At 39.8% G+C, this 14160-nt stretch overlaps 1 protein-coding gene across 2 annotated transcripts in view; it reads right to left on the bottom strand.

Annotated features, from left to right (window-relative positions):
* FCHSD2 (FCH and double SH3 domains 2) overlaps positions 1-14160 on the bottom strand; it is a 178275-nt gene that overhangs the window by 150057 nt on the left and 14058 nt on the right. Inside the window, exon 3 of one of the 2 annotated variants that reach the window (XM_059708535.1) lies at positions 1448-1493. The exons of the other annotated variant lie outside the window; for it this stretch is intronic. Coding sequence (XP_059564518.1) covers positions 1448-1493 — 46 coding nt within the window. The remainder of the gene's footprint in view (positions 1-1447; positions 1494-14160) is intronic. 2 annotated transcript variants of the gene reach the window in all.

The following is a 14160-nucleotide window of genomic DNA, read 5'->3' as shown; positions in this document are numbered from 1 at the left end:
TTTATAATAAGTTTGTGTATACATTTTGGGGGGACACCCTATATTTATGAGGATATGGAACAATTGGAACCTCCATACATTGCTGGTGAGAATGAAAACTGTACAGCCAATTTGAAAAACAGTTTGGTCATTTCTTAAAAAGTTAAACATAAACTTACCTAATGACCTGGTAATTTCAATCCTAGGTATACACTCAAGATTTTAACAACATATGTCCAAGTAAAGACTAATATGTGAATGTCTACAGCAGCATTATATATAACCAGAGGCCCGGTGCATGAAATTCGTGCACTAAGAGGGGGAGGGGAGTCCCTCAGCCCAGCCTGTGCCCTCTCATAGTCCAGGACCCCTCAGGGGACGAAGGAGGTTGGCCAGCCAGGGAGGGACCACGGGAGGGCTCCGGGAGGGCTCCAGGGTGTGTCCGGCCCATCTCACTCAGTCCCCATCAGCCAGACCCCAGCTGCAAGCTAACCTACTGATTGGAGCATCTGTCCCCTGGTGGTCAATGCACATCATAGCAACTGGTTGACCGATCGACCATCTACCCCCTGGTGGTCAGTGTACGTCATAGCGACTGGTCAACCGGTCGACTGTCTGCTCCCTGGTGATCAGTGCACGTCATAGTGAGCAGTTGATGGCCTTAGTATATCATTAGCATATTACGCTTTGATTGAACAAATGACCGGACGACTGGACACTTAGCATATTAGGCTTTTATTATGTAGGCTATCAATAGCAGCAGTAGCAACAGTGGTTAGCATGTACAGCATTTCCTGGGTATTAATTTTTCCTTCTAATATTCTCTAGTATTTTTAAATGTTGTTATAAATACTAATTTTTTGAAGGGGTATCATATTTCTGGGGTGGAGGGGAGTGATCTATTTTAGAATTCTACTTCACATAGAAAGTAATTGCTTACAAGGGCCAAATTTCCAAATTATGTTAAGTTGTTTTTATCCAAGGAAGGGTAAGTTATTAATTCTTACATATCCATAAAATGATATATCAATATAATTTTTCTTGGCACATTTAGCTGTCTGATTCTAATTTAAAAAAATTTTTTTAAATGCTTAAATTTTCTGTGCCATACCATCCATTGAAAGCACATCATTCTCTATCAACAAGGACTAATGAGAAAAAAATGCCTGATTGTACAAAAGTAACAATTAACTTCTCATAAAACTGCAGAATGGGATATATAAGGGAGAATAAATTATTCTTCTTATTTATATTTGTAAATACTTTAAGTGTTATCTCCATCTAAAAGGTTTGATTTATGACCTTCTTTGTAGTCGTGAAGATTCAAATGGAGTAAAAGGGGTTAGCCAGAACTATGAAGGAAAGGAGAATGCAGGGATACCAAGGCTTCTCTCCAACAAACATATCTGCCCTTGTACCTTATAAAGAACAGGTCTACCTAGGGTGGGACCCCCATATCCAAGCTTACCTGTGCATACTCTCTTTCAATAGCAGCCTTCTTCTGACTGAATGTCCTAAAAACACAAATAAGAATTCATTACCAAAAGTATTATAATAATGTTATGTAAATTTACCACCACACCCTCAAATTGTACCTGCTAAGCTGTGTTAAGGAAAGGAACAATTTTCATTCATCTTATGTGCCTAGGAATACTGCTGACATCACAGACTCCTCTGGAGTCCGACAATCTACATTCAAATCCTAGCCCCACCACTTACTAGCTGTATGACCTTGGTCAAGTCACTTGACTTCTCTGTACCTCAGTTTCCTCTTTGGTAAAATGGGGATAGTAACAATACCACCTTGCAGGGATAATGTAAAATCTAGTTAATTAAAATATATAAAGTGCTCAAAACAGTGTCTAACACATAATAAATGCTATATAAATGTTAGCTACTGCTATTAGAATGGCTAGTGCATAGGAGGCACTAAAATAAAACAAAATTTACTAACTTTACCAATGTAGAGGGAACTACAGAAAACAAGTTTAAAATCAAGTTCTGAGCAGCTTCTCATCATGAAAAAATAGTCAAATCATTTCCTTCTTCCCAGTTTTTTACAAGAGTTACAAAACAAAGTACAAGGCTACTACATGTGTGGTACGATGGGAACACCCTTTCCATACCCATATATTTCATAGATTCTACAGCAAACACTTTTCACATTTTAACATTTATTACATTGGGATTCATCTTTTAATAATTATTGGTAGTATTTTCTTCTATGGCAACAGTAATGAAATAACAGTGTACCTTATAAACCATAGACAAGGTAGAGTCAATGATATATATAATATGCACAATTTACCTTGAATAGTCTGGTAAAGACTTTCCTATGCACGCCAGATATGTGTGCTCTTAAAAGCACTTCATTAAGGCAGAGATATGACAGCAAAAAGTGAAAAAATATAAAGAAAAGAGACTGACTAGGAAAAAAGGCAATAAGCCAAAATTCCCACTTTTAATTCAAATTATTTAAATTTACCAAAATGACTATTAATTTCTTATCTAAGAATTATAACTATTTAAAATCTTACTACATTTGTTTTGGGTGAATAACTATTATTTAGCCTTAAAAAGGTAGAAAACTGCCCGACTGGGTGGCTCAGTTGGTTGGAGCATCGTCCTGTATACCAACAAAAAAGTTGCAGGTTTGATTCCCAGGCAGGGCACATACCTGGGTTGAGAGTCCGACCCCCAGCTGGGGCAGGTGGGGGAGGCAACCAATCGATTTTTCTCACTCTCTCCCTCCCTCTCTAAAGTCAGTGAACAGATCCTCAGGAGAGGATTTAAAAAAAAGGACAGAAACCCTCACAAATGCTATAATATGAAAACCTTGAGGATAATATGCTAAATAAAATAATTCAATCCCAAAAAGACACTGTATGATTTATATGTGGTACTTGGAGTATACAAAAATTATATAGACAGAAAATAGAATACTGGTTGCCAGGGCTTGGAGGAGGGTATCAGAGGAGTTATTAATTAAGAGGCATAGAGTTTCAGTTTTGTAAGATAAAAAGTTCTGGAGATGGATGGTGAAGGGTGCAAAACAATATGGATGTCTTTAATACCATTAAACTGTACACTTGAAAATGGTTAAGAAAATAAAGTTTATATTCTGTGTATTTTGCTACTATAAAAAAAAGAGTTGAGCAAGAACATTTTCCTTATGGGGTACTGCACATTATAAAAATAGCCCTTTAAAATACAATCAGTATACTCTTCTTAAGAAACACATAAACTATCCTATCTAATACAGAGGGAATATGCTAATTGACCCTCACACCATCGCAAAATGGCGGCACCCACAACCAATAAGGAGGGAATATATAAACTGACTGCCCCACCCTCAAAGATGGCAGCGCCATCAGCCAATAAGGAGGGAATATGCTAATTGACTGCCACGCCTCAAAGATGGTGGTGCTCACAGCCACAAGATGGTGGTGCCCAGTCCCCTCGGCCCTGCTGGGGCACCTGCCTCCAGAGCTCCCAACTCCCCTCAGCCCCCCAGCTGCCCAGGGCCTCCCAAGGCTCAGGTAACCAGGGCCGGCCGAGGCTTGCACTGCCAGCAGTGGCAGCAGCAGAGGTGTGATGGGGACATCACCTTCCCCTGATCACCATGTCGCCTCCCGCCCCTGAGGGCTCCCGGACTGAGAGGGGGTAGGCCAGGCTGAGGGACTCCCCCTCCAGTGATTGAATTTTCATGCACCGGGCCTCTAGTATTTTATATATATAAGTATATATATACACACACACTGCATACAAGCATTTATATATTGTATTTTATATATAGAGATATACACATGGACATTTGTGGGTATTTGGGATTATATGTCTCTGTTTTTATACACACACACACACACACACACACACACACTAGAGGCCCAATGCACAAATTTGTGCACAGCTGGGGTCCCTTGGCCTGGCTGGAGATCGGGGCCGATCGGGCCTGGTGGCCGGGGGAAGGGACCACGGGAGGTTGGCTGGCTGGGGAAGGTTGCCTGTGGGAGTGCACTGACCACCAGGGGACAGCTCCTGCATTCAGCATCTGCCCCCTGGTGGTCAGTGCACGTCACAGCTACCGGCCGGTTGTCCAGTCATAACGGTTGCTTAGGCTTTTATATATAGAGATATATACAGAGAGAGAGAGAGAGAGAGATCAAAATAATAATGTAAGTTTTATCTGGGTAGTGGGATTACAGACTTTCACTTTCTTCTTTTCATTTTACTTTCTATATTTTCTGATGTTTTACTAAAAATTTGTATTGTGTTTGAAGAAAATATTGTCCTTATATTTACTTTTATTTTTTGTTCCATTGATTTTTAGAAAGAGTGGAAGAAAGAGGGAAAGACAGAGAGAAATATTGATGTGAGAAAAACACATCGACCAGTTGCCTCTGTATGCACCCCAACCAGGGAGGAGCCTGCAACCAAGATACATGCCCTTGACCAGAATCAAACCCGGGACCCTTTGGTCGACAGGCCGATGCTCTATCCACTGAGCCAAACCAGCTGGGCTACTGTCCTTATTTTTAAATAAATAAATGAACACTCACAAACATATGCACACACCTTTTGACACCCATGTTATTTTACTAAAAACTTCTACACAGCAAAAGAAACGATCAACAAAACGAAAAGGCAATCTATGGATTGGAAGGAAATATTTGTAAATCATATATCTGATAAGGAGTTAATATCCAAAATATATAAGGATCTCATATAACTCAATAGCAAAAACCAACAGCAAATAATCCTATTAATGATAGGCAGAGGGCCTAAAAAATAAAAAAGGCAGTTTTCCAAAGAAGATATACAATGGCCAACAAGTACATGAAAAGGTGCTCAACATCACTAATCATCTAGAAAATACAAACCAAAACCACAGTGAGATACTACCTCACACCTATTCAAATGGCTATTACCTAAAGACAAGATATAAGTGTTGGTCAATGTGCACTGTTGGCGCGAAAGTAAACTGGTAGAGCCATTATGGATACAGTATGCAGGTTCCTCAAAAATAAAAAATAGAACTACAATATGATTCAGTAATTCCACTTCTGGGTATATATCTTAAGGAAATGAAATCACCATCTTTAAGAGAGATCTGCACATCTATGTTCATTGCAGCATTATTCACAAGAGCTAAGATATGGACTAAGTGTCCAGTTCTTTCCCCAAATGTACCAACTCTGAATCTTAAGAGTAGGACCTAAGCATCTGTAATATTGTAAAGTTCACAGGTGACTCTTACTAATACAATGTGTTGTTGGCACCTACATTTGAATAAGCTATTTTTACTTCTGGGAATTAAAAATATTTCAAAGACAATGTCTTCACAGTGTGATAGCAATATTCAGGAGTTTGGAAAAAGCTCTATGATCTTCCTCATCACATAATCATCCTTCCCCAGTTCCCTCCCCCACTCAATACTTCCCAATGTCAAAGTGGTTTCAAAGTGGTTGTGGAGCATCACCTCTCACATTTATCAAATGCAGCCTAAATAAAGCTGCTTTGCCCTGGCCTGGTTGCTCAGCTGGCTGGAGCATCATCCCGTACACCAAAAGCTTGTGGGTTCGATTCCCTGTTGGGGCACTATGGGAGGCAACTGATCAATGTTTCCCTCTCACATTGTTTTTCTCTCTCCCTCTTCCTTCCTCTCTCTCTAAACTCAATTTCAGAACATTTTCAAAATCCTTTTCTTTAATAAATAATTACATAAATGCATAAATGCATAAATAAATAAAGCCTTTTTTTTCTAGTTGCATGTGTTGACCAACTGACTTGTTTTAATTGGACATCTTTAATCTTATTTTCCTTTCAGCTCTTGATGCACCATAAATAAAATTTTAAAAAATATCATCAAACTGAGTTACCTGAAAAGAGATAATTTATATCACAAAGAAATCAAAGTCCAAGTTTGTCATGAATAGCCCAGGGTCTAATATGAAGGGAGTCACAAGAAATCTTCCAATGCTTTCTAACATTGCAGCCTTTAAATAGTATCAGGTCATTTTAGTAAAAACTACATGATAGGAGATTAGTATGTCCTCTTATTCTTCAAAAGTGCTGATATTGTCACACACACACACACACACACACACACACACACACACACACACACACACAAACCCTGAGGAAAAAGGGGTTAAACACCCCCAACAAAAAGTGCATTTTCAAAAAAATTCTTTATTGTTTAAAGTATTACATGAGTCTCCTTTTTACCTTTTGACCTCTTCCTGGCTGCCCCTACCCCCCAGCACATGCCCTCACCCCCCTACTGTCTGTGTCCATTGGTTATGCTCATATGCATGCATACAGGTCCTTTGGTTGCTCTCTTACCCCCTCACCCCCCACTTTCCCTCATAGGTTGCACAGTCTGTTCGATGCTTCTATGACTCTGGTTCTATTTTTGTTCATCAGTTTATGTTGTTCATTATATTCCACAAATGAGTGAGATCATGTGATATTTATCTTTCTCTGACTGGCTTATTTCGCTTAGCATAATGCTCTCCAGTTTCATCCATGCTGTTGCAAGTGTTAAGAATTCCTTCTTTTTTACAGCAGTGTAGCATTCCCTTGTGTAGATGTACCACATAAAACTGCATTTTTTTAAAATATATTTTTATTGATTTTTTACAGAGAGGAAGGGAGAGGGATAGAGAGTTAGAAACATCGATGAGAAAGAAACACCGACCAGCCGCCTCCTGCACACCTCCCACTGGGGATGTGCCTGCAACCAAGGTACATGCCCTTGACCGGAATCGAACCCAGGACCTCTCAGTCCGCAGGCCGACGCTCTATCCACTGAGCCAAACCGGCTTTGGCTAAAACTGCATTTTTAAGTATAGTCATGCACCCCTTAACAGGAACATATTCTGAGAAATGTGCCATTAGGCAATTTTGTCATTGTATGAACATCGCTGAGTGCACTTGCACAACCTAGATAGTACAGTCTACTACACACCTAGGCTGTATGATTAAACCCATTGCTCCTAGGCGACAAGTCTGTACAGCACGTTACTGTACACAATGACACAAGATTAAATCACACACAAGATAAAAATAATGCAATCAAGAGATATGGTAGACACAAGTTGTATGAGGCAGCCGTGTGTAATACAGCATACTGTTTTACAACCAACTTTTTTTATAAGAAAGATTGCACTCTAAAATGAAGATTAAAAGTATAGTATAGTAAATACATAAACTAGTAACACAGTTGTTTATTATCATTGTTAAGTATTATGTACTGTACATAATTATATGTGCTATACTTTTATACCACAGGCAGTGCAGTAGGTTTGTTTACACCAGCATCATCCCAAACACGTAAGCAATGTGTTGTGCCACAACACTACAACACTGCTAGGCAATAGAAAATTGTCAGCTCCATTATATCTTACTAGAGCAGTGATGGCAAGCCTTTTGAGCTCGGCATGTCAGCATTTTGAAAAACCCTAACTTGACTCTGGTGCCGTGTCACATATAGAAATTTTTGATATTTGCAACCATAGTAAAACAAAGATTTATATTTTTGATATTTACCTTATATATTTAAATGCCATTTAACAAAGAAAAATCAACCAAAAAAATGAGTTCGCGTGTCACCTCTGACACGCGTGTCATAGGTTCGCCATCACTGTAGTAGAGGGCTGGTGGATGAAATTCGTGCACTCGGGGGTGGGGGAGGGTCCCCCTCAGCCCAGCCTGTGCCCTCTCACAGTCCGGGAGCCCCACTATTGATCACTTCAGAGAGGTAGGCCCCACCCATGTTGGCTGGGGCTTCATGATGGATTGCCCTGGCAGAGGGAGGCCCAGGCTAACTGCTGCAGGGCAACGGCCAGGGGCCGGGTAGCCTGGGCTTCCCTCTTTGGGGTGATCATGGAGCCCCCCAATTGATCAATCACCCTGCTGGCCAGCGGCCTAGGCCTCGCTCTGCAGGGTGATCATGGGGCAATGGCCGGGCCCCCGGCCAATCGCATCGCACCCGCCTTGGCTGGCCTGGCGCCAGTGGGTGTCATAGCATGGTCGTCCAGAAGGTCATCCGGAGGTCGTCCTGCTGTTTGGTTGTTCGGTCGATTTGCATATTACACTTTTATTATTATAGACAGGTTCATCTTCGTATATGCAGTCCGGCATTGACCCAAATTTTGTTATGTGGTGCATGACTATAAACACATTAATTTCCATTAAGATTTATCAATACTAACCAAGTTGCCAAAACCATCTTGTCAGGAGATTCATAATCAAGCTCACCTTTGAACACCATGACTTTAAATGTTTCATCTATGATATATCATTCAAGACCCAATTTAAGATGCCAAGTTTTCTTTGCCAGCGAAAGAGTGGGCGACATTTATTAGTCAGATAATTTTTTATTAAAGTGGGACACATATTCCTTTCAGATCATGGCAGAGAAAACATTGTAATCAAATGAAAATTCCTGCCATTTAACACAATCTTTTACTACATGATTTATCTTTAAACATATTTACTGCAAGATATATCTTACTCCTTTATCCATGAATTACATTGTACATTTGAAAGATACATCATAAACCTTTCACAGCCTTCAGCCTGGCATTTACTTACATAAAATTAAACACTGAAGTCTTTTTCCTTGCTTTCTCCTCCCTTAAAATGATAAATATGTATAATGGATAGTTTTGAAGACTTACTTTCAATACATGTGTACTAACATATAAAGACTAGGTCTAGATCAATGACAAAAGCCATATTAACAAAATAGGCCATTGTCAAAACCATTTAAAAATTTTAACAAAGTTTTACAATTTGTTATTATTCATTTATATTTTTTTATAAACTAATGGAACTGAAATCTGGTCATTTTCCTGAAAGCAATTTTAGGATTATGATGTCTCCTCAGGAGAATATTTGTTTTAATGCATATAGCTATACAAAATGAAACATTGTAATGGGCTAAAAGCAACTTATATTCTAGGTAAAAATATTTCAGTAACTTTTGTAACCTATTGGTTTCTAATATGTAAAGATTTTTCCCATTAAAGTGAATTTACTAATATAAAGTATCATGATATTATATGCATTTCTATCACCCAATATGAGCTGATTATAAGCTATTTGTGGTGTATTTTTATTTTATGTACATTGCCAAAAAGTTGAAAATAAACATAATTAAATAGCCAAAAAAACACCTTGCTACATAACAAGTTATGTGGTACGTGACTATAAAAACATGAATTTCCATTAAGATTTATCAATACTAACATGCTCAAAGTCACTAATCATCCGAGAGATGCAAATCAAAACAACAATGAGGTACCATCTCACACCTGTCAGACTGGCTATCATCAACAAATCAACAAACGACAAGTGCTGGAGAGGATGTGGAGAAAAAGGAACACTTGTGCACTGCTGGTGGGAATGCAGACTGGTGCAGCCACTATGGAAGACAGTATGGAGTTTCCTCAAAAAACTGAAAATGGAACTCCCATTTGACCCTGTGATCCCACTTCTAGGAATATATCCCAAGAAACCAGAAACACCAATCAGAAAGGATATATGCACCCCTATGTTCATAGCAGCACAATTCACCATAGCTAAGATCTGGAAACAGCCTAAGTGCCCATCAGGAGATGAATGGATTAGAAAACTGTGGTACATCTACACGATGGAATACTATGCTGCTCTAAAAAGGAAGGAACTCTTACCATTTGCAACGGCATGGATGGAACTGGAGAGCATTATGCTAAGTGAAATAAGCCAGTCAATGAAGGAAAAATACCACATGATCTCACTCATTCATGGATAATAGAGACCATTATAAACTTTTGAACAATAATAGATACAGAGGCAGAGCTGCCTCAAACAGATTGTCAAACTGCAGCGGGAAGGCCGGGGAGGGTTGGGGGACAGGAGGTAGGGGGGTAAGAGATCAACCAAAGGACTTGTATGCATGCATATAAGCATAACCAATGGACATAAGACACTGGGGGATAGGGGAGGCTAGGGGACTGTCTAGGGCGGGGGGGGGGGGGGAAATGGACACATATGTAATACCCTTTGTATTACTTTATGCAATAAAAAAAAATTTTAAAAAAAAGATTTATCAATACTATCTAAGTTGCCAAAACCATGTTGTCAGGAGATTCATAATCAAGTTCACCTTTGAACACCATGTTCACGTTATGTTCATTCAGAAACTTTGTCTCCTTCACTCAGTCACCACAAAACTGTCTGATCTTAACTTACAGCAAAAAAGACAGGTAAGAGCATTTTCAACTATGGAAATATCTCAAAATATAACCTAAACCCCATATACAGTTATCAGAAGAGCCAAACAATCCCTAAAAGCTCAGTGTTTCACACAATCTTTCAACAATCCTGGATCTGAAAAAACACAAACAAAAACATGAAACCGCAAACAATGACCTTCTTCCACTACTCAGCCAGACTGAAAGTTATGCAGGGCACTGAATCTTACACCTCTTCTTTGGTGTCTATTCTACGTAGCAGTTCTTGAAACAAGATACTACATCCTCCATCTACAACAGTGGTTCTCAACCTTCTGGCCCTTTAAATACAGTTCCTCACATTGTAACCCAACCATAAAATTATTTTCGTTGCTACTTCATAACTGTAATGTTGCTACTGTTATGTCATAATGTAAATATCTGATATGCAGGATGGTCTTAGGCGACCCCTGTGAAAGGGTCGTTCAACCGCCAAAGGGGTCGCGACCCACAGGTTGAGAACCACTGATCTATAATGTCTGGACATGGTGGGCACTGAAAATGCTGTGCTCCCAATTATTTAAAATAATCCCAAGGGAAAGATAACTGCCTTCTATTTTCAAGAAAACAGCTATCAAAACCAGGGAAAAGATGTTCTAGGTTCAATGGATTTCTGCCAAGATGCAATAAAGGGTGGGAAAATATCTACATAAGCTCTCTCACTGCTTGGAATACTATGAAAATTTCACTTGATTTTAACAGCTACATCTGTAGAGATAGTTTTCAATGAGAGGAAGAGCTTAAAATTTAAAGTCACATAAACCCAGGTTAAAACCCAGTTCTTCCATTTCTTAGTTCTATGATCCTATATAATAAAAGCCTAATATGCTAAGTGTCCGACAGTTCAAACAGTCGCTATGATGTGCACTGACCACCAGGGGGCAGACGCCCCAACTAGGAGGTTAGCTAGCTGCTGGGGTCCAGCCGATCAGGACTGAGCGAGATGGGCCAGACACGCCCTGGAGCCCTCCCATGGTCCCTCCCAGCCCCAATCGTGCACTGGTGGGCTACCTTGGCCTGGCCTGCACCCTCTTGCAATCCGGGACCCCTCGGGGGATGTCAGAGAGCCGTTTTCAGCCTGATCCCCACAGGCCAGGCCAAAGGACCCCTTCGGTGCACAAATCCATGCACCAGGTCTCTAGTCTAATAATAATATAATGCATAGTTGCTAGGAGGCTTTGATATACAAGTATAATTAATGTTCAAAAGCAAATGTTGACAGGATATGGAGAAATCGGAACCCTCATACATTGCTGGTGAGAATGTAAAATGGTATAGTTCCTTTGAAAAACAGTCTGGCAGTTGCTAGAATAGTAAAGCAGATTACTCAGCAATTCTACTCTTAGGTATAACCCAAGAGAAATGAAAACAGATATACATGAAAAACACTTAAGCAAAGCAATCCAAATGTTCATCAACTGATAAATGGATTAATAAAATGTGATTTATACAAACAATGGAATATTATTTAGCAATAAAAAGGAATTGAGTACTGATAGATGCTACAACATTAATGAACCTTGAAAACATTATGCTGAGAGAAAGAACCCAATTACAACAGACCACATACAGTACCATTTCATGTATATGAAATGCCTATAACAAATAAATCTATAGAAAGTACATTAGTGGTTGCCTAGGGCTGGGCAAATGGAGGGAGAGGGGAAGGATAATGGCTAAGGGATGTGGGGTTTTTGTGTGTGTGGTAATGCAAATGTTCTCAAGTTTATGTGGTAATGGATGAATATACCAAAAGCCACCAAATTATACATTTTAAATGAGTGAATTACATAGTATGTGAATTATATCTTAATAAAGCTGTTTAAAAAAATTCCTATGCTACAGTATACATACATTTAGATATGGAGTATCTAAACCCATATATCCAAAAGCAGAGGATTAAGATTATATAGATATTAAATATGCATAAATACATAATTTTACTTATGTATTTAAAGACAGTTAAATATCTTCCTCCAATACATCTGAGAAGTAGACTCCCATTTCTCGCCATGATGAAGTAACTGGCACCAGACTAGCCTTCCTAAGCACTATCCATAAAACTGGATAAAATATATAACTCTGCTCTGTTCAGGCATGAAACAGCCAGCACACAGGAGGTGTGAATCACAACCGCTCCAGCTTTCTGCTTGGGACCCTTTCCCAACTGTACCACAGGGAAGTGGAGCCTCAGCCAAGCATGATGGTCTCACTGAACTGAGAGGCAGAGATCTCAGCTCTGGGCCACTGGAGTGGGCTAGAATGGATAGGACAGATCCTGGAAAGGAAGCAACAATGCAAAAGGGGTGGCCCCAGAAATCTGTATGGCGGGGCGGGGGGGTCCCTTAACCACCCTCTTCTGAGTACTGAGCTACGAATAAGCCAGGGTGAGATTCCATGAGGTGTAGTAAAGTCACGCCTGAGAGCTGAACAAATACCAGGAGCTGCACATTTCTGCAAAACAGTGGAATTCATTCAGCCAGTGTGGCTCAGTGGTGGAGTGTTGACCCGGGAACCAAGAGGTCAAAGGTTCCATTCTCAGTTGGGACACATGCCCGGGTTGCAGGGCTGATCCCCAGTAGGGGTTGTACAGGAAGCAGCCAATCCATGATGTTTCTCTGTTGTCGATGTTTCTATTTCTCTATCCCTCTCCCTTCCTCTCTAAAAATCAATACAAACATTTTTTTTAAAGTGGAATTCCAGGTCAGCCAGGGTGGAGACATAGCTGTACACCCTGGGCATTCAGGCTTTCAGTTGAAGCCTGCAAATTCAACACTCTCTAAAGCAGCGGTTCTCAACCTTCTGGCCCTTTAAATACAGTTCCTCATGTTGTGACCCAACCATAAAATTATTTTCGTTGCTACTTCATAACTGTAATGTTGCTGCTGTTATGAATTGTAATGTAAATATCTGATATGCAGGATGGTCTTAGGCGACCCCTGTGAAAGGGTCGTTCGACTGCCAAAGGGGTCGCGACCCACAGGTTGAGAACCGCTTCTCTAAAGAAAGACAACACAACAGAGACTTCTTATGATGTGTCATCCACATGCCCAATTAATAAAAAATTACTAAATATGCAAATAAGCAGGAAAACATGCCCCATAATCACAGAAGCATTCAATGGAAACAGACCGTGGCATGACTGCAATGTTGGAAACAGCAGGCAAGAGCTTTAAGACAGCTTTTATAAATATTCTAGCATTTAAAGGTACAATATCAGAAATGCAAACTGTACTGGATGGGCTTAAAGGTCAATTTTAAACTACAGAGGAGAGACAAACAGAAATTAGTCAATCCAAAGAACACAGATTAAAATCAGTTTAACATATGTGTACTCGGAGTCCAAAAAGCAAAGAACAGAGAATGGGGCAGAAAAAAATATTTGAAGAAATAATGACCCTAAAATCCCCAATTTTTGTTGAAAAACATCACCTATAGATTAAAAAAAAAAAATCAGTACAGTCCAAGTGAAGATACCCCATTGCTCACATCATATTCAACGTGCAGAAAACCGAACATAATGAGGAAAAAGCTATGGGGGGAGGGGAGGCACATTACACAGAAGAGAACACGTAAATAAATAATAGCTAACTTCCATCAGAAACAGTAAAGGCCAGAAGACAATGGAGTGGCCAATTGTCAACCCAGAATTCTATATCCAGCAAAAATTATCTTCCAAAAACAGGGTGAAGTAAAGACACTTTCAGATAAGTGAAAGCTAAAAGAATTGTCACCAGCAGAACTGCAGTAGAAACTGAAGGAAGTTCTTCAGCCCAAAGGAAATGATACCAGATTGAAACTCTAAACTATGTGCTGGTCTCGGGAAGGAAAGAAGAGAGCTAAAATTGGTAAACATAAAAGACCCTTTTCCTTCTCTTAATCTCTGTAAAGGATCACTGTG

This window comes from Myotis daubentonii, chromosome 9 (genome assembly GCF_963259705.1).
Source record: "Myotis daubentonii chromosome 9, mMyoDau2.1, whole genome shotgun sequence".
Lineage (NCBI taxonomy): Eukaryota > Metazoa > Chordata > Mammalia > Chiroptera > Vespertilionidae > Myotis > Myotis daubentonii.
The sequence above is the reverse complement of the archived record's forward strand: the minus strand, read 5'-3'. Positions and strand labels throughout refer to the sequence as shown.